We start from the raw sequence: 23,430 nt of genomic DNA, 5'->3' as shown, positions 1-23,430 counted from the left end.
AGAAATATGGTTTTAAAAAACCGGCCGCCTTAATAACAACTTACAAATACAATGCATGGAGAGGTTGAGCAGTCTGCGCAGTGCATCCATGCTAAATTGCTAATTATGTGATGCGTTGACATTATATAATAAGCACGTGGTAAATTTTGGTCGATAAATTTAGTTGTCGTGTGTGTGATGATGAACGTCTTAGATGAACAAACAAAAATGTTGCCTAACGAAAAATGAAACAAGCAATATATTGTTTTGTTTTTAAAAGTGTGAAATATCGTAATTATGTTCTGAACTTCTGATTATAATATTGTCTCCGGAATTTATTAACTTTTTTAAATACTACTATATTAATTTTTTTTAATCATATATAACATTGGAACAAACACTATAAAATACGTATATTAAAACGAATACGTTGTCTTTCTTTTTGTGTTATATGGTGGAGGCAAGAAAATTCAAAAAATAGTAAAACTAGCACTTCCAAGGCTAGAGGATTCTATCATTTTTATATACATTGTCATATTAATTTATGTTAAACTAACCCAAAAACTGTGAGTGTTTGGGTGATGTCAAATCCAACAAGGCATTATCAAAATAATAATTTTAGTGAATACATATACTAAAGAATTAATAATGTGTACTAAACAAAGAGCCTTCAAGTTTCCGAAAAGGCTCAAGTGTTGGGCAGCATGTTCAGCCTATATAAATGTCATTACCCTAAAACTTATTATATTGATTTTTTGTTATATATAAATATATATATATATATATATATATATATATATATATTTGTAAAATTCCATTTCAGAAAGACAAATATGGTTATTTTTTTACCGTTGCTTTCATCAAATTTTTCACTTATGTATTATCACGTATGCATGTCTTGCGGTCTGTCATTTATATTATAAAAAGGGTTAAAATTGTATGCTATCCAAGTATGTTTAAATATACTTCTTGTAATTATTTGTGCGAGTTTATAAAATTTTCATATATTCAGAATATTGTTTCTTATTCACCAGTCTTACTTCTAATATTTGGACTTCCACCATCGTCTGCTGACATTTATAGGTCCAATTTTCATCTGAAACGTTAATTTGTTAACATTACCACAAATGATTTGTAATCAGGTGTTGCTCTTCACTGAAATAATTGTTATTTTAGCTAATTAGTTGGTTATAGTTTTATCGAGAAAGCAAGGAAACTATTCTCATCAATTACTTTTGCTTTCTTTCTTCTTCATTCGATGCTCCTAAAAAGCTGATATATATATACTATCTATATATTAATCATGTTATTCAAACCGAGGCAAATTAAAGCAAGGTTCTCTATAATCTGTATATGTCAGCGTACAAGAATAATACAATATCACAGGAAGATATCTGGACAGAAGTTATACCAAAAGAAAGACATCTGGAGAAAATTATCTATCAAATAATGGACATTTTATTTAATAGGGATTTAAATATAAACTATATAATCAAGATATATATTCGTGACCAATCGTGACATTGTTTATTTACCAAGAATCGATACAGAATGGAGCTCGTGTCATATATGTACGATTTTGGGTTTAATTAATTTATCTATCAAACTTTAACATTTATATAGATAGATACTTTCATTCTCCTATACAGATTAGAACATAAAAATTATAAAATTGTTTGATGTTTGTTTGTTTGGGATGACTTTTTTTATCTCTTCGGCTGGAATGTTTCTTTCCATGGGATTTCTCCACGTTGGAACTCCCTAGAAGCTCATTTCTTGGACTTCCCTGATGATCATCTCCTTGCATTGAATTTTCAGTTTCCCACATTCCAAAGTTTCCTTGTTTAGCCTTTGTACGTATGGTTGATTGAATACATGTTAGACAGATAGCACACTACGTCGAATCCATATATACAAACCAAGGAGAACCCACAATTTAACGTGCTGACGTAACGTAGCAATACAATATTTTGTAGCACATCGCGTTACTCCATCGTTACTCACTTACTTTTTACTCCTTTGAATAGTTTACACAATGAATAATATATTCGGTTACTAATCATATAATTTTATTAGGATAGTAAAATATTTATTAAACACGTTAAAAACACTGTCATGACTGTCGTCGTCAACCTGATACCAAAAAAAACGGCTGTCGTCTACTTTCTTTCCCAGTTTGGGTGGGCCAAAAGGACCAAAATGTATAAAACCTTGTAATAATAATAATATGAAGTAATCTGAAACTTCTAAACTTTTAGGCATAGGATAGAAGAACAATAAAAGTTAAAGGGTCTAAGAAAATATCAGACCAAGCTAGAGAGGGGAATCTCTGCGAGTCCAGATTGATTCCAAACAGCTTGAACGGTATCCTTTTCGTTTAACAATTTAGTAACGATAGAATATTTGATAACTAATTTTATATCAATAGTATTTCATACACTTTTTTTATTAGCCCGGTATATATAAAGATTAAATAGTTACTAAATTATACTTTTCACAGTTAGCAAAAATCTATACTGAATTAACCTGGCTATTTTTTTTTTTTTACAATGAATAGCTAGCCAAAATATACACAAGGTTGTTAATTATTTATGCATTCTCATATACATGTTAATTCATATATATACGTATACGAATACAAATGTTTAAGGCATACCTACATATAGAAAATGCTTATACTTTATATATACAAAGAGGATATGCCGTATGTGGCAAATTAATGCCAAAACACAACTTTCTGTGTATTGTGACCTCAAGAGAATTTGGTCGTTCTTTACTGCAAATTATTTGTTTATGATCATTTGTTCCATTTGAAGAGTCTTCTTCTATAAGAGGCTCATATAGGTTATGCGTGTTTCAAAGGTTGAATATTTATGTTCATTAATTATTATGTCAATAATTTAATATTTATGTTTTTTTTTCCATTTAGAATTTATGCACACATTACCAAATTTGAACTCCAGTTATGGCATGATAGCCGTGTTACAAATTATTAAAAACATAATGTCTTTATCATCAATTTTCAGCCTATAAATCACTATTAATTGGTTTTATATACTTAGTTAGCTAGGCTTTCAATTAATTACTTATTAACAAACTTCGTATAAAATAACCGATATAAAACGGAATTGATTCTCACTATTTTAGGAAAAATATAATTATTTTCTTAGTTAAAATGAATTTTATAAATTACCTTCTTCAAAATTATCCTTTTTAATAATGATTTATCCCCCAACCAATAGGTGGCATTTTGAATGAATTTAGTATATCATAAAGCTTCTACAAATAGATAAAGAATAATATATGATTTGATTTATTATGACTTAATGCATACTTTATCAAATTAATTAATAAGAGTTGGAGCACTCTTGAAAAAGTGGTCAAAATGCTACTTGCTTAAGTCTTTGTAGGTGTAATAGCCTACTGCTTATTAAACAATAATTTGTACAAATTAAGAATACTAAAATGTTAAACAAATATTCTTCCGAAATATGTGACGGTGCTTGGTAATATTTATTTTCCCATTTAAATTTGTGTGCTTGTGGGATATATTACCAACTTCCTCCAAAGACAAAGTAGATTCAAGTGTAGTTTTTTTTCTTCTTTTTATTTCTTTTGTCAACATAACAAGTAATGAGATTGGAGAATCAATCTTGATCAATGATCAGTAGTGTAATTGTAAGGTGGATTGAGAGTGTAGGGGTGGGTCTGGTGAAGAGGGGTTTCAGTACTAGGAAAGGGTGAGTTGAACCTTACGGTGCTGGTTGTTGTTGGTAATGGGAGTGACATGCTGACTTGATGACAGATCGAGTTTCTTCTGCTTTCTTGGGAGCTGACTTGGTAGGAATGGACTTCTCCAATCCGTAGATCCTAGACAGGACGTAGCCAGAATTGTCCATAACCATCCAGTCAACACCATGCAAAAAGCTCCGAGCAAGTCAGCCCAAGAAGCAAAAGTACCTTCTATAACATTAGTGGCATACAGTATTTGAGTTTCATCTTCATCACTATTTGGGCTTTTTATAAACTCAGCATGGCCCAATTAAATATAGGTTCCTTTTACATTGAACCGGCGTCGTTCGGTATGAGAAAGAAGAGAAACTGAATTAAAAAAAAAACAATTTTTAAAAAATACTGGAAAGGGTTTAAGCCTTTTTGTTTAACTTTAAACCCAAACCCTGTTTCTTCTTCTTCCTCCTCACGCCGCCGCAAACAAGCATCGCCGTCGATTCTCTCAGAAGAAGAAGATAATCTAAACGTAAGTTTACTTTTTGATTCCGTTATTGTCTGCTTCGAAGTTTTTCGTCTCTTCTTAGGAGAGAATCTAAAGTAAGATTGATATGTCGTCATGTTCTATTGTAATTGCTCTGCTTCACTAAAATTCAATAATCAATCTCATGTTTGGCTTAAACGATGACCTATTGAATAAAGCCCACATAGGCTTTGTGTTATTCTTTCAGAATATATAAAAATTAAACCTTTCTTTGCTCTTCTTCTCTTAAACCCTAGTATTCGAGAATCCAGTACAGTAACCATGGAGGCAGATACTGTGACAGACTCTCGTACTCAGAAAGTTAACGACTTTTTAAAAGACGTTCGATTGGGTTACGATTCTCTAAGAGAGCTTCTGGATGATGCCATTGCGCCCATTTATGAATCTATTGATAGAATCCCTGAAGATTTTAAGGTATGTTTGTGGGCTTATCTGTTAATGTTTTAAAGGAAATTGAAATTTTTTGAGCTTCTTTAAGAATTGAAAATCTCTTAGGTTACCTCTGAGTTAGCTCCCAGTTTCGTCAAGGACATTGGGGCAGATAAAGTGGAGTTCAATTTTAAGGAGCCAAGTGGTTATGATCTCTGTGGCAGTTACTCCATGGATTGCATGGCAAAGCCTGATTCTTCTGTTGATCTTCTTCTTCACTTGCCTAAGGTAAAGTGTTTTATTGCACAATTTCGTAACTTTTAAAATTGAATGTTATGGGTTGGTTTTGTTAACTATAGAAGGGTTCTTGCAGGAATGTTTTTATGAGAAGGATTACATGAATCATAGATACCATGCCAAAAGATGTCTTTATCTTTGTGTTATTAAAAAGCATTTGATGTCGTCTCCTTCCATCGAGAAGGTTGTATGGTCAACCTTTCAGAACGAAGCTAGGAAGCCAGTCTTAGTTGTTTTCCCAGGTGTGTTCTAATTTTTTTTTTTGCTAAGAGAAAATAGTAATTTTTACATTGACTAAGAAGTATTCACATCGAGAATCTATGTGTTTTTGCAGCTAAGAAACTTGATCAGTTTCCTGGATTTTCCATTAGGATAATCCCTTCAGCAACATCACTATTTAATGTTGCAAAGTTGAGTATGAGCAGAAACAACGTCCGTTCTGTAACTGCAGGTAATGAGGTTTTGTTTTCAAGAATGTTGAATTCTATTTAGATAAATATATTGAAGCATCAATTTATTAATATTCTGATCCATCCTGATGATAAAAGATGGTGTCCCTGTGCCCACACCGACTTACAACTCAAGTATATTGGAGGACATGTTTCTTAAAGAAAATTCTGTGTTTCTCGAAAAAACCTTTTCTGAGTGGAAGGAGTTGGGCGATGCTTTGATTTTGCTGAAGGTATGGATAGTTAACAGGTATTGTTACCCTGCGTATATTGAGATCCTTAAAAGTATCTGGTTCTTTGCAGATATGGGCTAGACAAAGGAGCTCGATATATGTTCATGATTGCTTGAATGGATTTCTAATCTCTGTGATACTATCATACCTTGCAAGCCATGCCAAAATTAACAAGGCACTAAAACCATTAGATATTTTCAGAGTGACACTGGACTTCATAGGTATGGTAGTGCAGTTTTAAGCTATTCGCTGCATTTTAAGTGTTTGATTCTGCAATGTAGATAACCAAAACTTGTTAATCCTGTTTGACAGCCAATTCTAAATTATGGGAGAGGGGTTTATATCTTCCGCCACAGAGTGATATTCGTGTCTCGAAGGAGGTGTGTTGTCTACTTGCTTTTCTGTTTCTTTCATTTTAATGTTTGCGTATCAGTATGACTATGCACTGGTATTACTGTGTTTGTCTGCTGTTAAAAAAATCAGATAGAATACGCTCTGGTGTATAGTGTCATTGTGGTATACAGCATGAGACTATAAGGCATCTTCTGATAATACATAAACTACGTATGAAAGTCTTGATACTGCTGGACAAACCATATGTAGACACTAAATTTTTCGTGTATAGCTTGAGTTTCTTGACAAATAGTATATTCTATCGAAGAAATTTCATGTGCGCATACATGGTGTCCTGTTCTTTGCATACTGTTTTAACTGATTATCAACGTTTAAAATTCAGGAGAAGATGAAGTTCAGAGAGTTGTTCCCTGTTGTTATATGCGATTCGTCTACATTTGTGAATTTGGCTTTCCGGATGACCAGTGTTGGTTTCCAGGAGGTACCTAAAGCTGGAGAAAAACTCTTAACTTTGATGTAATTTGATTATCTGATATTTCATTCGAAGCTGTGGTTGTATGTGTGACCTTATCATGGAATTTGTTTGTTGGTCAGCACAGCTCCAAGATGAGGCTTCTTTGATGCTTAAATGTATGGAGAAACTCAGAGATGGAGGATTCGAGGAGATGTTTATGACTAAGGTTGACTATCCTGTTAAGTATGACCACTGCATAAGGTAAGCTTCGCTTTTCACTTCTCGTGATTGATATGTATTATATTGCTAAAGAGTGAAGTGGCTGGATATGTTCGTACTTTGTCAAAGCGTTCTAGAAATGGCTAGTTTCGTGCGTGTGGAAGTATGAGACTGAAAAATTTAGATAGGAAATCTTTTTCACATGTTCATACTGACCTCCATGGTTTCAAGATAGGTGGATAGTATGATTATTAATATTGTCTTTACCATATTTCATTATTCAGTCAACTTAATTTAGTGTTTGTTCTGAGCTAGTTTGTCCCCTTTTCAGCTAGCTATCCTAACATATAAGTTTTCTTAGATTACAGCTAAAAGGGAAAACAGCATTGCATATGTCAGAGTTCTGTTTGGACAAGGAGTGTTGGAGAATCTATGAGCAGAAAGTGCATAGCCTGCTGTTAGAAGGACTGGGTGACAGAGCAAAATCAATTCGTGTTGTTTGGAGAAATGTCAATCAAGATTGGCGTGTAGAGAATGTAAGTTTTTTCCAGTTATGAATTTTACTTTTCATTGCGGCTAAGTGGGATCTTTTCTAATACTTTAACTTCCTTTGAACCAGGGCTTGTCAGTTCTTGACAAAGAACCTCTTTTCATTGGCATATCTGTCAGCTCCACTGAAAAGGCTTTTAGAACAGTTGATATTGGGCCAGATGCTGAAAACAAGATAGAGGTATTTCCAAAATCTCTGAATCATTGCTGTCTCATTGGGTCGTACTAAGTAATATATTGGTGTAGGCACTTAGATTCCGGAAGTTTTGGGGTGAGAAGTCTGATTTAAGGAGGTTTAAAGATGGAAGAATAGCAGAAAGCACAGGTGTGTTATCAATCAATACATGCTTTTGGCAGAGTTTAACTATGAAGTTTTGAGTTAATATGCAAGCTGAATATTGCCTTATTCATTTTCTCAGTTTGGGAAACTCAGCAGTGGACCAGACATCTTATCATGAAAGATATTGTTGAATATGTCCTTAAGCGGCATCTTTCACTGTCGTCCGATGACATTGTACAATTAGTGGATCAACTTGATTTCTCTCTAATCTATGGGGATAAAGGTATTTCTAAACTCATAATAAACAAAATTCCTTTTTTTTTCTCAATGCATTGCGTGCTGTCCACTTATAATTTCAATCTACTGCAACAATGCTGTTATGTCTCAGACCCAATATCTTTATCTGGAAACTTGCTTCAAGTCTATGATGTTTTCTCGAAGTGCTTGCGTGAGATTGAAGACATACCTCTCAAAGTCTCTAGCGTTCAGCCTTTAGATTCAGGTTTGTTTTCCCTGTAATTTCCTTTGCAATGAGCTGTTAGAATTTTTAAGAATGTAATGGTTCTGATGTTTGCACTATTTGTGGTTTCTTATATATAATTTTCCTCGTCACTTGCAGCTTTCAGGTCCACATCCGTGTTCCCTCCTGAACCGCACCCAGTGGCTTGCGAAAAAATTGATTCTCGAAGACTACAAAAACTTCTGCCATCCTGCATTCCAGCAATGGAGGTCATGATTCAGGTATGATCAGTACACCAGATGGTTACTGGCATAGTTACTTTGTCTTAATTAGTTATCTAAACACTCCTGTCGTTTTCTTGTTTTGCTATCTCAGCTAGAAGGTTCTGGTAACTGGCCCATGGATGATTTGGCAATTGAGAAAACAAAATCTGCATTCCTCCAAAAAATTGCAGAGAGGTAGGTCTTCTGTTGTTCGTAACACTTCATACTATTAAGTCACAGTTATTTATCTGAATACTTACAAACGAAATTACTGACAGCCTTCAGAACGTCAAGGGAATACCATGCACAGCTACTGAGGATAATGTCGATGTTTTCATGGGTGGTTATGCATTTCGCCTGAGAATATTGCATGAAAGAGGCCTGAGTTTGGTGAAGAGAGAAAGTGAGTTTTCTTCTCTTACACACTATCCTCCATTTCTGAATAGAAAGCCTATGTAATGCTGACTTCCTTGACTTCTACTGAGTTGCAGTTGGAGCTGACCCAGTGAAGCATGTTTCCTATACCGATAAAATGCTTTTTATTCGCAGTCAACATGCAAGTATGATCAATGGTTTGCAAGGTCGATTTCCTACGTACGCACCAGTTGCCAGGTAAAAGTTAATAAACTGCATGTGTTTACTTTTGTTTACTTTGAAGTTTCATAACCCGGACCTTGTCTGCTACCTTAAGGCTTGCAAAAAGATGGGTTTCTGCGCATCTCTTTTCTGGTTGCCTGGCAGAAGAGGCCATTGAACTTCTGGTTGCACATGTCTTCCTCACACCTCTCCCACTTGGTGTTCCTTGCTCCCGAATTAATGGATTCTTAAGGTACCTTTCCCCGCTACCATAGTTTTGATTTGACGGAAAACAACAAGGCAATGCTGTGCCAACAATCAAAACATCACATCTGTTTCCGCTGTGTAACAGGTTCTTGCGATTACTAGCGGACTATGACTGGATGTTCTACCCGTTGATTGTTGACATAAACAGTGACTTTGGTAGAAATGACGAGAAAGAGATCAATGTGAGTCCCAAGTTTAATAATGGTCTAGTGTTGGGCTAAATTTGTTGGAAACGCCTTCATTGTAATGCTTTCTCGTTTCTTAGGATAATTTTATGTCAAGTAGAAAAGGCTACGAAGAAGACAGACAAAACATAAGTTCAGCTATGTTCTTGGCTGCTCCTTATGATAAAGCATCGGAGGCATGGACCGCAACAACACCAAATTTATCGGTTAGTTCATTAAATTACGCATTTAAAAATTATATGCCAACCTTTATATTTCTCATGTCATAACTTTCTTTAATTTTTTACTTTGTTAAAGGAACAAAAAAGGTTGGTGGCTTATGCTCGAAGCAGTGCAAACGTGTTAAGCAAGTTGGTATTGCAAGAACATAATGATTCTGTTCAATGGGAGGTGAGTGAGTTGCACTGTGAACAAATTGCATTGAGCTTAACATTATGAGAACATAATATCGACTAATCATATGTGCATATATGTTGCAGTGCCTATTCAGGACACCCTTGCACAACTATGATGCAGTTATTCTTCTCCATAGAGACAAATTACCTTACCCACGTCGTCTTTTGTTTCCATCTGAACTTAATCAAGGTCCCAATAGCTCTCTCTCTCTCTCTCTCTGTACCTTATGTTTTCTATCGTTAAAACATCAATTAACCTTCTTTCTTAATTATTGAATAGGGAAGCACGTTGCACGTGGAAAAGCGAGTAGATTGTTTAACCCATTTTTGTTACCTGGAGATATGAAGAGAAGTCATGAAGAGCTTAAGAAGAAGCTAATGGTGGACTTTGAGCCAACCAAGTGCTTGTTGAGTGGGTTGCAGGCAAGTGCTGTAAATTAAAACATAAAGATTCATATTTATTGAACTTCTTTCTTGTCAAAAGAAAGGAAGCTGTCTCGCTGTTCTCATCTTATGCGGTTGTTCGCAGGAAGAGTTTGGGACGTTAAAGCCGTGGTATGATCACATAGGAGGCGACGCAATTGGTTTAACATGGAACAAACACAATTCAAAGGTAAAAAGTTTATTTAAAAATGTTCTGTGTTACTTGCAAACAAACAGAAAAAGAAAAGAAAACTCAAAACAAATGTAATGTATTTTGATTGCAGAAACGAGAAAGAGATGAAGAGGAAGAAGAAAGTAATCCAATGGAGTTGTTAAAGGCGGTAGGGGAAATGGGTAAAGGGATGGTGAGAGATATCTATATGCTCAAGCCTCCACGCTTTGTCTAAAGCTTTCTCCTGAGTTAGAAAAAAAAGGTGAAGAGTTAATTGTAAAACTATAAACCTAAGCATCTTCATGAAATTAACATTTAATGTCATTTTTGTTTAAAATGTGTTAAGTTAGTTTTTTTTTTTTTCGACAATAGTTAGTTTTGTTTACTTATCATCAAACTCAAGAAACCAAACACATCATCACCTGTTGTGCGTCTTCCAATATTGTTTTTATACAAAAGCTTAACGATTATTCTGTTCGACTTGTGTTTTAAAAGACCTTTACGTGAAGAAGGTTTACATAGAGAGAGCTTTGAAATGGTTTAATTTGCACCAAAAAAGAAATCTACTTTAGAGATCATTTTAGCTAAATCCCTGATTATATATTAATGAATGTAATAAACCTATAATTACAAACCTTTATAGAAAACATTAATTGTACTATACATAAATACTACAATTTTATCTATAAAATTAACTTATACAGTATATATATATATATATTTAATATTTATTGAATGTGTCACTAATAAAATAAGTATTCTTTCTTTCTCGGCTTATCTCCCCACTCGATTTCCCCACAAAGCACAAAAAAAAAAAAAGAAAAAAAAACTCAGAAAAAGAAGAGAAGAGAGAAGCCATGTCTTCGCCGAGCAAGCGTAGAGAAATGGATTTGATGAAACTGTAAAAATTTGTTTTCTTCTATTTAATCGGTTTATTCTTGATTTCGAGATCGGGTTTTTTTTGTTTGGTGATTTTTTATTCGAGTTTTTTTTCTTCTTGTTGTTGATTGATGGATGGATGGATGTGAGTTTAGGATGATGAGTGACTACAAGGTGGAGATGATCAATGATGGCATGCAAGAGTTCTTTGTCGAATTCAATGGACCCAAAGACAGTAAGTTTCACTCAGTTCGTCTCTGATTCGTTGATCTCCTGTTTTGTTTGTGTTTTAATCTGGTTTCACTTTTAAAGAATTTAGTTGATTCTTAACTGCAGATTTGTTGTACATCTGCAACTTTATTAGTGTTAACTTTGTTGATAAATCATAGAGATTTAGTTCTGTTATTTCTTGTTGATGATGATTATAGGCTTTTGCATCGTTTGTATTTCGTCAATTTCAACTTATTAGTATTAACTTTGATTATTATGAAGTCATGGAGGTTTGGTTCTGTGAAATATTGAGAATTTGTTTATATGGAGTAAATTTGTTAACTTTTGTGTGTTTGGGGTTATGGACAGGTATCTATGAGGGAGGTGTGTGGAAGATAAGAGTCGAACTCCCTGATGCTTATCCTTACAAATCTCCATCTGTTGGTTTCATTACCAAAATATACCACCCGAATGTCGATGAAATGTTAGTTCACCAATCGAATCAGCAGAAATGTTTGTGTAATGATTATTATGTTCCTTTTCCAAATCTTGATTTTTTTTTTATGCTTCTTGGTTTTGTGGTCTTGTGCAGGTCGGGTTCTGTTTGTTTAGATGTCATTAACCAGACCTGGAGCCCGATGTTCGGTATGATCATAACAATATCACAGAACAGTTTTGGATTGGGCTTATTATTGTTATTCTTGTTATGTTTATTGTTTATTTGATTTAGTTATTCAGACCTGGTGAATGTGTTCGAGACGTTTCTTCCTCAACTTCTTCTGTACCCGAATCCGTCAGATCCATTGAATGGAGAAGCAGCTGCGTTGATGATGCGTGATCGTCCTACCTATGAACAGAGGGTTAAAGGTAGTAAGATATTTTTCATCTCTTGTTATATCTGATTTTTTGAGTTGCTTAGGTTCTTGATTCAGATAGTACAAAAAGCCTATCCATTTTCTTATCTTCTTGCGCGGTTTCAGAGTATTGTGAGAAATACGCAAAGCCAAGAGAGGACGATGAGGAAATGTCTAGTGATGATGAAATGAGTGAAGAAGACGAATATGCCTCAGACGGTGATGATGAAGATGATGTTGCAATCGCCGGTAAACTCGATCCTTAATCCGCATTTGGTCTTGGTATGAATCATGTAGCCGGATTTAATAGATGGCTAAACCAGGGGAATGAAAAAGAAGCTGGTGACTTTGTATGTATATGAATAATCAGTGAATGTTTCAAGGTTCCATCTTCAATTGGACTGTAAAATGAATCTTTCCTTCTCTTGTCGTTTACTTTGTTTCTTTACAATGGTCGTCGTTTAATGTAAATTATTGAAGCTCCTTTAATCTTCATGTTTATTGGGCACTTCTGTCTCGTGATTGTGGTCACTTTGTTTTAGTTAACTTCTTAAGCAATGTCAAAGTTAACCTGTCCTCCTGAAATTGTTGTCACCGACAAATTTAATGATTAAAATATATAATTAATAGTATAATATTGGATAGAATTGCCCTTATAGCTCAGTGGTAGAGCGTCAGTCTTGTAAACTGAAGGTCCGTAGTTCGATCCTGCGTGAGGGCACCTTTTTGCAAGTTTCACTAATTTTGTCAATCGTCGGCCTGCTTTAAGGCCCATATAATAAGCGGGCCAAGATAGCTTGTTATCCCCGTTTCACGTTTTCAGGGACAAACACCTTGCCGTTTTTTAAAGTTACTCAACACTTTTGTTATCCTTCAGTCGCCTCCTTCTTCTTCCTGCTTCTCCCGAAACCCTATTCCTAAAACCCTAAATACGTCACCACCACTATCAAACAAGTTCGTTCGTAGCCCCTCGCTCTCTCAATCACTCACGACGAATCAAGATGTTGCGCAGAAACGTTAGGTTAAGAAAGGAGTATCTCTACAGGAAAAATTTGGAAGGTGATGAGCGTCAGCTCTATGAGAAGAAGCGGAAGATTAGAGAAGCTCTCCAAGGTCTTCATATAGATATATATATCTTTTATTCCGTATTCTGATTGAAATAATCATTGATTCGATTTATATTTTTCACCACCCTTATGATTTGGGTTTATTGGTTTAACAGAAGGAAAGCCGATTCCTACTGAGCTCCGAAACGAAGAGGCGAAGCTTCGACAAGAAATTGATCTTGAAGACCAAAACACAGCTGGTAAGAATCTTGAAAGATGGTTTTTTTTTTTTTCCGATTGGTTTGATTAATTGATATGTTGTATGCTCTTACATTTGAATTACAATGTCTAGGTGAAGCGTAGTTATGTAAATTCTACTTGTTCTGTGCTCTTGTCATATTGGTACTTAAACTTTTGTCTATATAGAGCTATGAATGGTTTGTGGTAGTAACAGCTGATGGTTATTTTTCTAATCAATGTTGTAAATAGTTCCCCGGAGTCATATTGATGATGAATATGCAAATGCTACGGAGAATGATCCAAAGATTTTGTTGACAACGTCTAGGAATCCAAGTGCTCCACTAATCCGATTCACAAAGGTATAGTTTAGTTTCGGTCGTTGATTAGATGCTGACATTGTTGTCTGGTTTGTTTTAAATTTCTTGCTAGTGATTTGTGCTTTCCCTTTGATTAATGGACTTTTTATTTTGTGGTGTCTGTTGCAGGAATTGAAGTTTGTATTTCCTAACTCTCAGAGAATAAATCGTGGTGGTCAGGTATGTGTGTTGTTCTGTCTTCTGTACTTTAATCCATTTGGAATTATCTACTCCTCTTTTTCTGTAACCTGGTTTTGTTATCCAATTGGTGGCTACTTGTGGTTTCTTATTTGATGTTGTTAAGCTAAATGTTATTGGTATTACCGTATTAGCTCCCTTAGGGCCAGTTCCTGGCTTTTATAATCGCATTTGCCTGTACTTGTATTAGATCATAGTCAAACTATTGGCAACGTAGGCCAGATTCCATAATTTTAACGTGTAGCTGAGGTAGTCCAAACCTTTATTGGAAATCGAATTAGGAGTGTGACTGATAGTAACCATCACTAAGCTGGAGTTGTAGTGACTTTTATACTTCACAAGACTTCTCTATGTAGCATTGGGATAATAATACCGAAGTTTTGCCCACTTCTTTCTTTGTAGGTCATTTCTGAGATCATTGAAACTGCTCGTTCGCATGATTTTACTGATGTTATACTGGTTCATGAGCACCGTGGTGTGCCTGATGGTCTCATTATCTCTCATCTCCCATTTGGACCAACTGCATACTTTGGACTACTTAATGTGGTAAGTAACTCTTTGAAGATCTGATTCTTTTCCAAATCCTTCTTCTTTCCAACTCGTGGTTTAGCCTTTTTTAATTAATCCCAGAATACCTTCTGTTTAGGTAACAAGACATGATATTCAAGACAAGAAAGCCATTGGACACATGCCTGAGCAATATCCTCATCTCATTTTTAACAACTTTACAACTCAGGTACATTCGTAGAACCAATTCACTTCGTTCTTACTGCAATTTAGTATTGGAAACCATCAAGCTGCGGTGCATCTCATAAGATTGATCGTTCTGGTTTTTTCATTTTAATGTTAACATATTTTCCGATTTGATTTCCTTATGTTTGGCAGATGGGGAAAAGAGTTGGAAACATCTTAAAACATATATTCCCTGCTCCAAAACCGGATGCAAGACGTATAGTTACTTTTGCTAATCAATCTGATTATATTTCATTCAGGTAAAATTTTCTTCACAACGATCAGATTTTACTAATTTTAATCGGTGACATCAGTTGTAGTTTTCAAAGCCTACTAAGGCTTAAGTTGATATTTGGTAATCTGATTCTGTTCCTCTTGGTGAAGCACATTAAAAACACCATGCAATAAAGCATTTGTATATAGAACATATAGAGATTATGTTTGATTTTTTTTTTTCCGGTTTTTTTTAAAAACTTCGTGTGGGTGTATTATGTAGGAATCATGTCTACGATAAAGGAGAGGGAGGTCCAAAATCAATTGAGCTTAAAGAAATCGGTCCTCGGTTTGAGTTGCGGCTATACCAGGTATGCATTCAGCTTAACCGAATCAAAACTGTTATCATCAAACAATGAATCAAGTTTCTTAATGACAATGCTGTTTCTTGGTGATGCAATTCTTGTTTGCAGGTGAAATTAGGAACCGTGGAACAAAATGAAGCAGAGATCGAATGGGTCATTAGACCGTACATGAATACTGCTAAAAAACGCCAGTTCATCGGTGAATGATGCTATAAAATGGCGCCGCTCGGAATCTTTATTTCAATTCTGTTTCACCTATATCATTTTGTTGGAAAAGCTGATAAAATATTTTTGTGTCCTTAAGAGAGAGAGAATTGCGATAATTTTGTTGTAACCTTTTTCAATATAACGATTTCTTTGTCTTAAAAATAGTAGTAGTTCTATCTTATAATGTGTAGACTGTTGCACGTGTCATCATGATAAAAATTGGTGATAAAAATTAGAGTTTTATTGTTTTTTTTTTTTTTTTTTTTGTAATTTGCGAATTCAAACAAAAAGTATTCTGAGCAACAGTCATCGAAGTGATAAAAGTGTTGGAAAATGGATAAACTCAAAATGTCATTTGTTTGTGTTCAAAAACTTCAAATAAATAAATAGAAGTATCATTATCGTGTTAATTTTTTTTTCGGGATAAAAAAAAATATCTTACAGCGTGTTATTAATATTATAAATATCAGTCCCCCCAGGTTCCGTCTTCTCATAGTATTCAGTTGTGCCTCTTTCATCATCTGATCATCGGATCTCTTTGGTAATTAATTTACTTACTTCTTCGTCTTCCTTACTCCGATGGATCTTCCCAGATTTGATCTCTCAGTCGTAATCGCGAAATCGAATTCTTAATTTTGTTTAATTATTTGTTTTTTTTTTTTTTTTTTGTGTGTGTGTGTTTATTATATCTAATTTTCTTGGCCATAATTTTTTCATTTAAATTCTATCCTTTTTACTTAACACACACATCTTTATAAACACGGCCATAGCCCTAACTTACCGCTCTGTGTAGTGACGAGAGTAGAGAGAGTTATCTCATCTAGGGTTTATAGTTTGGAGAATTTAGAACGCATCTAAGGAGGTGTATTTTTTTTTTTTTTTAATTTAATTTAATTGTTAGCGCTATTTAGGAATTTAGGAATTCTTGGGTCTTCTTTTGTAATGGCTAGATTTATAATTCCTTGTCGAAGTTCATCTCTGGCGAGGTTCAATCTTCTGGGTTTGCTCTCTCATGCTCCTGTGATTACCCTTTTAACCTCTCTTTTTTTTTTTTTTTTGTTGTTGTTCAGTTATAAGAAACTGATTGATACACTTTTGTAGATTGTAAACTTGTATTCGATTCTGAACTATTGGAATGAAAAATATATTAACTTGAATTTTTCTGTTCGAATTGTATGTTTTTGTTACTTTGAGTTCGCTTGTGTATTCAAACCTTTTTGTAGGATTAATAAATTGTTCTTGATTCTTGTAATGACTTCTGTTTTCTTTTACCAAACCATTTCGATTTATATCACTGCTTTATGTGTATCCTTATTTTGTAGTAACGTTCTCTTTTCCTTAGTTTGTATTCATTCGCTTTTATACTCTCTCTTACAGGTTCCTGTTAGAAGCAGTTGTCTTCGTAGTTCAGCAGAGAGGCTTACTCAATACAGACCGTTTCTTACTTCCGAGGTTTTGTGTTTTTTTTTTTTGTTTCTTCTATCAAGTACCACACAATTTAAAATAGAGAATGATGGTTACTGTTATTCTTTCTTTCTTCTGTCAAGTGTCACGGTATTTGAAACAGAGAATGATCTTTACTGTAATTCTTTTTGTTTCAGGCCATTTGTTTGAGGAAGAATCGGTTTCTACCTCATTCCGTTGATGTAAAATACTCTATCCTTTCCATATGATTAATACCCAAAATTTATTAGTTAGTACTGGGTTTAGATTAAATGTATATTCTGTTTCATATGTCAGAGACCGAAGCAAAACAGCAGGAGGTTGATTTGTTCTGTTGCTACAGAATCAGTTCCGGATAAAGCTGAAGAATCCAAAATGGATGCACCAAAAGAATTTTTTCTCAAGGATTACACTAAGCCTGATTACTACTTTGAAACTGTATGCCAGCCATCTTTAAAATTCCAAATTGAGTATATGACTAGGATCATTTTGTTGGTATTTTTAAGCTTTTTTGTTTGTTTGTTTAGGTGGATCTGAGCTTCTCTCTAGGTGAAGATAAAACAATTGTTAGCTCTAAAATCAAGGTTTCCCCTCGAGTTAAAGGTACAACAGTCTAGTACATTGCTGTTTTTTTTAGTTTCTGTAAACATTCATGTTGAGTTTTCTTTTGCATGCCCTGTTTGCATAGCTTTAGGGTGGATTTTTGCTCTCTTTTTTCACATCACATCTGAACAAGTATCTTATTGGCCAGGATCTTCCGCTGCATTGGTCTTGGATGGACATGACTTGAAGCTACTTTCAGTCAAGATTGAGGGGAAACTTCTAAAGGTACCCATTCAATACTTGTCCTTTTGGAAAACATTTTTATCTCCTGGCTCACTCTTTTATTCTTAATACTATATATGATAGACTCTTCTCTGTGACAAGCAACTCAGTTGATTTATATATCAGTAACTCTGTTTCCTCTATTTACTTGGTATCTCTTTACATATGTTGTTCACCTTGGCTAGGAAGGGGATTACCAGTTGGACTCTCGTCATCTCACTCTTCCTTCGCTTCCAGCTGAGGAGTCCTTTGTTTTGGAAATTGATACTGAGATATACCCCCACAAGAATACTTCACTTGAGGTGAACTTATTTTTCTTTATCTTTTTAAACTCTCAATGATGTAAATTGGATACGATCTCTTCTAACTTTTTTAGTTTTCTTCTGTTTAGGGGCTTTACAAGTCTTCTGGGAATTTTTGCACACAGTGCGAAGCAGAAGGTTTCCGCAAAATTACATTTTACCAGGTTGATTGTGACTTCTTGATAAGATGACTGGTGTTCATACAGTACAAAATGATGTTCTTACATTGTATTTTTATTCTGCTATGACAGGATCGCCCTGATATAATGGCAAAGTACACTTGTCGTGTGGAGGCTGACAAGACACTTTATCCTGTGTTATTGTCCAATGGAAACCTCATTTCTCAAGGAGAGATAGAGGTTAGCAAAATAGTGCCTTCTTTTCTTGTTTACCAAGTGTCTTCTCGGCTTGGTGTTTGTTGAAAGCATAATTGTTCTTTGAAATGTAGGGTGGACGGCACTATGCCTTATGGGAGGATCCATTCAAGAAACCGTGCTATCTATTTGCTTTGGTGGCTGGACAGCTAGTGAGCAGAGATGATACATTTACCACACGCTCTGGTAGGCAGGTTTCCCTAAAAATCTGGACTCCTGCAGAAGATGTACCAAAGACTGCCCATGCTATGTATTCCCTTAAGGCGGCCATGAAGTGGGATGAGGATGTAAGCACTTGCATTGTTTTCAATTGTCGTTGTTACTTGTTACTACTGAATCTGATTATTTATTTGTGTGTACCCTTTGTCCACTAGGTGTTCGGCCTTGAGTATGATCTGGATCTCTTCAACATTGTCGCCGTTCCAGATTTTAACATGTATGACCAAATGGTGGTTTCTGTCCATTTGCTAATATCTTCAATCCAAAACATAGAGCTCAACGTCTGTGTCTTTTAGCTTTTTTTTTATTGTCATACCAGACAAACTGATTGATTTTTGCTCGATTTTCAGGGGAGCCATGGAAAACAAGAGTTTGAATGTAACCTTTCCTTGCTTTATAAGAACTGATGTACTTTAAAATATATTATATTTTGATGGTGATCCATGAGCTTCTATTTTACAGATATTTAATTCCAAGCTTGTCCTAGCATCTCCAGAAACTGCAACAGATGCAGATTACGCTGCTATTTTGGGTGTCATTGGTCATGAGGTACGTTATAATATGATATGTTGTTAATTGAATTCTTTTCCTGATGTTTAGTTAATTCTCAATAAACACATCTTTCATTGTGTTCTTTGTGCAGTACTTTCACAACTGGACAGGGAACAGGTTAGCCTCATCTCTCCTTCCCTTTGCTACAATTGATTAATTCTTTCTTATTGAATCTTCTAATTTTGTTTGTGTGGTATAAGATAGATGCTTGTCTGTGCAGTATATTTCAGAAAAGAAACGTTGTTTGTATGTGGCCTAATATATGACTAAAAGTCTACTTGTAAAAACAGGGTGACATGCCGTGACTGGTTCCAGCTCAGTCTAAAGGAAGGACTTACTGTCTTCCGTGACCAGGTATATTTTATCCTTTTGCTATTCGAAGATGGTTATGGTAATTTTTCTTATCTAATGATATAAATTTGCAAAATCTATACAGGAGTTTTCATCTGACATGGGAAGCCGAACTGTCAAGCGCATTGCTGATGTTTCAAAGCTTCGGATCTATCAATTTCCGCAGGTATCTTATTTTGTACTCCTTTGAGGCCTATTCATGGGATTGTTTTATCTTCTCATGCCAAATTATCTGTCCTCTAATTTATCAGGATGGTGGTCCTATGGCACATCCAGTTCGTCCACATTCATACATCAAGGTCAGAGATTATCTTATTTTGCGTTGGAAGTGTTAATGGACTTGATATTATAAGTGTTTCTAAATATGGCTCTTTTCCTTTCTCTGGCAGATGGACAACTTCTACACAGGCAAGTTTCTCTTCACAATAAAGAATTCCATTAAAAGATTTTATTATGTTAATCTCAGCATTGTGTTCCAATCTAACGTGCTTCTGCTTTTGTAACCTTCTCGAACCTGCATTACATCTCTGGCCATTACCTACTCTCTCAGTGACGGTAGGGATTTGAGAATTCCTTTTTATTCATATTTCCATTTCCTATCAACCCCTTACATATTTGTTCTAACACAAATATTTGATTTCTGTTGTTGTTTCAGGTTTATGAAAAGGTTTAGCTCTTTAGCTATTGTGTTTTGTTATTTGTAGTAAGCAAGAAACCCTAGTTGACTTTTATAATGTTTTCCTAGGGAGCTGAGGTTGTCAGGATGTACAAAACTCTACTAGGAAGTCAGGGGTTCCGAAAGGTTGCTTTCCAAAGCTACTTGTTTTTTGTGTGGATATAGTGGCGAGATATTCATGTAACATGTTCTGATCATCTCTATTTGTTCATATGTTACAGGGAATTGATCTCTACTTTGAAAGACATGATGAGCAAGCAGTGACTTGTGAAGACTTCTTTGCTGCTATGCGTGATGCAAACAATGCAGATTTTGCTAATTTCTTGCAATGGTTAGTCAGATTATTATTGTGGAATTTCTTGTGAATTTTTGTTTCTCATACTTCTTAAGGATATTACCATATACAACATCATAGGTACTCTCAAGCTGGAACGCCAGTTGTCAAAGTGGTCTCCTCTTATGATGCTGAAGCTCGTACTTTCTCTTTAAAATTCAGGTTTGGTTCTTCTCATGTCTAATTCTATTTTTTCTTCCTGATTCGCACAAAACTTTATTTTTAATACGCCAAACTTATGCCCTGTCTTTGAAATTGAACCTTTATGGATTTTACCTATATTGAATTTGTTGTTGACACATTGTGTTTCTTTGTGATTGATCACTTTCCCAGTCAGGAGATACCTCCGACTCCAGGCCAGCCAACAAAAGAGCCTACATTTATTCCAGTGGTTGTTGGTCTTCTGGACTCGAGTGGGAAAGACATTACACTTTCCTCTGTTCATCATGATGGTACAGTGCAGACCATTTCAAGCAGCAGCACAATACTTCGAGTGACTAAGGTTAGCTGAGATTTCCTTCTTTAAACCAGTCCTTTATGTGATCTTTTTGTAATGTATATATTCTAGATTGCATTACCCTCCGCTCTTGTCTGACATCCAGTGTTTTTAGTTCATTATACCTTTTGCCCTGATCTTCTCATCTATCTTTTCCTGGCTTTATGTTTTGTTAAATGTACAGAAAGAAGAAGAGTTTGTGTTTTCTGATATATCAGAAAAACCTGTTCCGTCCCTATTTAGGGGATTCAGTGCCCCAGTTCGTGTTGATACTGATCTCTCTAATGATGACTTGTTCTTCCTCCTAGCTCATGATTCAGATGAATTCAATCGGTATGTACCTTTCTACAACATATTAGTTCTTCTGTATCCTCTTCCCCCAATACGATTATTCATTTTGTTGTATTTTAGGTGGGAGGCTGGTCAAGTTCTGGCAAGGAAGCTGATGTTGAACTTAGTTTCTGATTTCCAGCAAAATAAACCGTTGGTTCTAAACCCAAAATTTGTGCAAGGTCTCGGCAGTGTGCTTTCTGACTCAAGCTTGGACAAGGTATGGCTCTACCTTCCCTTATCTCCCGCGTAGTTATACATATTAGTGTAGGATAGGACTTTCAAATCTGTATCTGTATCTATTGTGTAGGAATTTATAGCCAAAGCGATAACATTGCCTGGGGAGGGAGAGATAATGGACATGATGGCTGTGGCGGATCCTGATGCTGTTCATGCTGTTAGAAAGTTTGTAAGAAAGCAGCTTGCATCTGAACTTAAAGCCGAGCTTCTAAAGATAGTATGTCTTCTTCTCTCTGCATACCGTATCTTTCGGGATTAAGGACTAAAAGGCAGTTCCTGTTTTCATATAACATTGTTCTCTGCTTATTAACTGAATCTTTTTTAATTGTTTTTGTGCAGGTCGAGAAAAACAGGAGCACAGAAGCTTATGTCTTTGACCACACAAACATGGCGAGGCGTGCTTTGAAGAACACAGCTCTAGGTTTGTTTTCCATAGCCGTTCTTCAATAGAAGGAGATACTCTTAGTCACTTACTTCACTACCTTTTGCTTTGTTGAAATACTCCAGCTTATCTTGCATCTCTCGAGGATCCAGCTTATGTGGAACTTGCACTGAATGAATACAAGATGGCCACCAATTTGACCGACCAATTTGCTGCTTTGGCAGCTCTTGCCCAGATCCCTGGTAAAACCCGTGACGACATTCTTGCGGACTTCTATAACAAGTGGCAGCACGATTACTTGGTATGGATTTAAAAATCATAAGTTACTCTCTTCCACTTCCAGGAATATGCAGTACTAAAATTTATCGGTTTCTGATCTCAGGTTGTTAATAAATGGTTCCTCCTTCAATCAACATCCGACATTCCTGGCAATGTAGAGAACGTCAAGAAGCTTTTGGATCACCCAGCTTTTGATCTGCGCAACCCAAACAAGGCAAGTGAATTATGAAACCCTCATCTCACAACTTTTCACAGTTCTATGCTTACGATGAAACCAATAAAAATCTTTCAGGTTTACTCGCTTATTGGAGGGTTCTGCGGTTCCCCAGTGAATTTCCATGCCAAGGATGGATCAGGTTACAAGTTCTTGGGTGACATTGTTGTCCAGTTAGACAAATTGAACCCTCAGGTTAGAGTCCCAAAATATCTGGTCTCTTTGCAGTTGCTTACCTAATGTAACTATCTTCTTGGCAACAACAGCAAGCTTAACGATTTACTTTTTCATTGATCTGAATAGGTTGCTTCTCGTATGGTGTCTGCCTTTTCGAGGTGGAAGCGGTACGATGAAACCCGTCAGGGCCTAGCCAAGGTAAATTGTCCGGTAGATAAATGCAAAACAAGTCTAGAATTTCCACTGAAGCATTTCATGGTTCTTTTTGCCTCATTCAACCTATTTGTCCAGTCTTTTTGCTGATTGAAATCGTCAACCATGATTCGTCTGATAGCCTGAGAAGATCACTAGATTAAAAGCTGTTGTGTTTGTGTTTGCAGGCACAATTGGAGATGATAATGTCTGCAAATGGGTTGTCTGAGAATGTCTTTGAGATAGCCTCAAAGAGTTTGGCTGCTTGAGAGACACCTTTAAGAATCCTTTAAAAGACGCTTCTTCCTGTACTCGTAACTATATTTTATTTTAGCTACTGAAATTAGCAGTGGGATTATATTAAAACAATCACAGATTGTTTTGCCTCTGCTTATGAGTTTTACTATTATTACAATAAATGCTTGCGTTAATTTTCTTTATTGAACGCAGGGTACGTTTAGTAAAACACTAACTATATACTGTAGGCTAGAACTAAACAAGAGGAAACATTTTCTTCGATTAGCTTAGTTACATGCCAAATTATTTA

At 35.5% G+C, this 23,430-nt stretch overlaps 4 protein-coding genes and 1 non-coding gene across 8 annotated transcripts; all 5 read left to right on the top strand.

Annotated features, from left to right (window-relative positions):
- The first annotated feature begins 3,522 nt into the window (after positions 1-3,522).
- On the top strand, positions 3,523-10,672 carry LOC104753049 (uncharacterized). Of its 2 annotated transcripts, XM_010475324.3 has the most exons (27): positions 3,523-4,237; positions 4,489-4,666; positions 4,748-4,909; positions 4,995-5,160; positions 5,253-5,369; positions 5,467-5,600; positions 5,671-5,821; positions 5,913-5,980; positions 6,337-6,435; positions 6,554-6,669; positions 6,989-7,163; positions 7,247-7,357; positions 7,423-7,501; positions 7,596-7,739; positions 7,845-7,958; positions 8,076-8,197; positions 8,292-8,374; positions 8,458-8,582; positions 8,671-8,791; positions 8,871-9,008; positions 9,108-9,204; positions 9,288-9,413; positions 9,505-9,597; positions 9,687-9,792; positions 9,883-10,025; positions 10,132-10,215; positions 10,310-10,672. In XM_010475324.3, the coding sequence occupies exons 2-27, from the start codon at positions 4,514-4,516 to the stop codon at positions 10,430-10,432; spliced, it is 3,150 nt and encodes a 1,049-aa protein (XP_010473626.1). In that variant the 5' UTR covers positions 3,523-4,237; positions 4,489-4,513; the 3' UTR covers positions 10,433-10,672. The 2 variants fall into 2 exon arrangements, with proteins under 2 accessions (XP_010473626.1, XP_087346048.1); XM_087489922.1 differs by lacking the exons at positions 3,523-4,237; positions 4,489-4,666; positions 4,748-4,909; ... (4 more) ...; positions 5,913-5,980; positions 6,337-6,435 and having other exon boundaries at positions 6,996-7,163.
- Positions 10,673-10,900: 228 nt separating this feature from the next.
- LOC104704001 (ubiquitin-conjugating enzyme E2 5) lies at positions 10,901-12,648 on the top strand. Of its 2 annotated transcripts, none has more exons than XM_010420113.3 (6): positions 10,901-11,098; positions 11,232-11,311; positions 11,656-11,770; positions 11,879-11,931; positions 12,025-12,153; positions 12,267-12,648. In XM_010420113.3, exons 1-6 carry the CDS (start codon positions 11,055-11,057, stop codon positions 12,404-12,406), a joined length of 561 nt encoding a protein of 186 aa, XP_010418415.2. In that variant the 5' UTR covers positions 10,901-11,054; the 3' UTR covers positions 12,407-12,648. The 2 variants fall into 2 exon arrangements, 1 of the variants encoding a protein (XP_010418415.2); XR_015583548.1 differs by having other exon boundaries at positions 10,935-11,098; positions 12,017-12,153.
- Positions 12,649-12,789: 141 nt separating this feature from the next.
- On the top strand, positions 12,790-12,861 carry TRNAT-UGU (transfer RNA threonine (anticodon UGU)). The gene has a single exon. It is a non-coding gene; the product is annotated as a tRNA-Thr (tRNA).
- An 81-nt stretch (positions 12,862-12,942) lies between these two features.
- On the top strand, positions 12,943-15,659 carry LOC104753046 (uncharacterized). The gene is made up of 9 exons (XM_010475322.3): positions 12,943-13,253; positions 13,363-13,446; positions 13,676-13,785; positions 13,912-13,962; positions 14,383-14,526; positions 14,627-14,716; positions 14,866-14,972; positions 15,209-15,296; positions 15,399-15,659. Exons 1-9 carry the CDS (start codon positions 13,142-13,144, stop codon positions 15,495-15,497), a joined length of 885 nt encoding a protein of 294 aa, XP_010473624.1. The 5' UTR covers positions 12,943-13,141; the 3' UTR covers positions 15,498-15,659.
- A 183-nt stretch (positions 15,660-15,842) lies between these two features.
- LOC104753045 (puromycin-sensitive aminopeptidase) lies at positions 15,843-23,302 on the top strand. 2 transcript variants are annotated; one of them, XM_087489935.1, is made up of 33 exons: positions 15,843-16,517; positions 16,875-16,949; positions 17,099-17,143; positions 17,238-17,378; positions 17,468-17,543; positions 17,692-17,768; positions 17,951-18,067; positions 18,157-18,231; positions 18,319-18,426; positions 18,516-18,728; positions 18,816-18,877; positions 19,011-19,038; positions 19,123-19,209; positions 19,304-19,329; positions 19,503-19,566; positions 19,649-19,729; positions 19,815-19,862; positions 19,953-19,971; positions 20,114-20,118; positions 20,219-20,230; positions 20,309-20,365; positions 20,461-20,570; positions 20,655-20,735; positions 20,907-21,075; positions 21,254-21,402; positions 21,481-21,619; positions 21,710-21,856; positions 21,979-22,060; positions 22,147-22,322; positions 22,404-22,514; positions 22,593-22,709; positions 22,818-22,889; positions 23,072-23,302. In XM_087489935.1, exons 1-33 carry the CDS (start codon positions 16,440-16,442, stop codon positions 23,150-23,152), a joined length of 2,928 nt encoding a protein of 975 aa, XP_087346061.1. In that variant the 5' UTR covers positions 15,843-16,439; the 3' UTR covers positions 23,153-23,302. The 2 variants fall into 2 exon arrangements, 1 of the variants encoding a protein (XP_087346061.1); XR_015583549.1 differs by lacking the exons at positions 15,843-16,517; positions 16,875-16,949; positions 17,099-17,143; ... (15 more) ...; positions 20,114-20,118; positions 20,219-20,230 and having other exon boundaries at positions 22,404-22,518.
- Positions 23,303-23,430: the final 128 nt, after the last annotated feature.

The sequence above is a fragment of the Camelina sativa genome, chromosome 16 (genome assembly GCF_030686135.1).
Source record: "Camelina sativa cultivar CO46 ecotype springtype chromosome 16, ASM3068613v1".
Lineage (NCBI taxonomy): Eukaryota > Viridiplantae > Streptophyta > Magnoliopsida > Brassicales > Brassicaceae > Camelina > Camelina sativa.
Note: the sequence above shows the minus strand (reverse complement) of the source record. Positions and strands in the feature narration are given on the sequence as shown.

Bases quoted from the DNA above. Each gene is read 5' to 3' on its own strand.
- LOC104753049 (XM_010475324.3), top strand. From the start codon at position 4,514: ATGGAGGCAGATACTGTGACAGACTCTCGTACTCAGAAAGTTAACGAC. The intron at 4,667-4,747 runs GTATGTTTGTGG...AAAATCTCTTAG, and splicing joins GAATCCCTGAAGATTTTAAG to GTTACCTCTGAGTTAGCTCC. The intron at 9,793-9,882 runs GTCCCAATAGCT...ATTATTGAATAG, and splicing joins TCCATCTGAACTTAATCAAG to GGAAGCACGTTGCACGTGGA.
- LOC104704001 (XM_010420113.3), top strand. From the start codon at position 11,055: ATGTCTTCGCCGAGCAAGCGTAGAGAAATGGATTTGATGAAACT. The intron at 11,099-11,231 runs GTAAAAATTTGT...ATGTGAGTTTAG, and splicing joins GAAATGGATTTGATGAAACT to GATGATGAGTGACTACAAGG. The intron at 12,154-12,266 runs GTAGTAAGATAT...GCGCGGTTTCAG, and splicing joins CTATGAACAGAGGGTTAAAG to AGTATTGTGAGAAATACGCA.
- LOC104753046 (XM_010475322.3), top strand. From the start codon at position 13,142: ATGTTGCGCAGAAACGTTAGGTTAAGAAAGGAGTATCTCTACAGGAAA. The intron at 13,447-13,675 runs GTAAGAATCTTG...TGTTGTAAATAG, and splicing joins TGAAGACCAAAACACAGCTG to TTCCCCGGAGTCATATTGAT. The intron at 14,717-14,865 runs GTACATTCGTAG...TATGTTTGGCAG, and splicing joins TTAACAACTTTACAACTCAG to ATGGGGAAAAGAGTTGGAAA.
- LOC104753045 (XM_087489935.1), top strand. From the start codon at position 16,440: ATGGCTAGATTTATAATTCCTTGTCGAAGTTCATCTCTGGCGAGGTTC. The intron at 17,144-17,237 runs GTAAAATACTCT...TTCATATGTCAG, and splicing joins TTCTACCTCATTCCGTTGAT to AGACCGAAGCAAAACAGCAG. The intron at 20,366-20,460 runs GTTGCTTTCCAA...CATATGTTACAG, and splicing joins GAAGTCAGGGGTTCCGAAAG to GGAATTGATCTCTACTTTGA.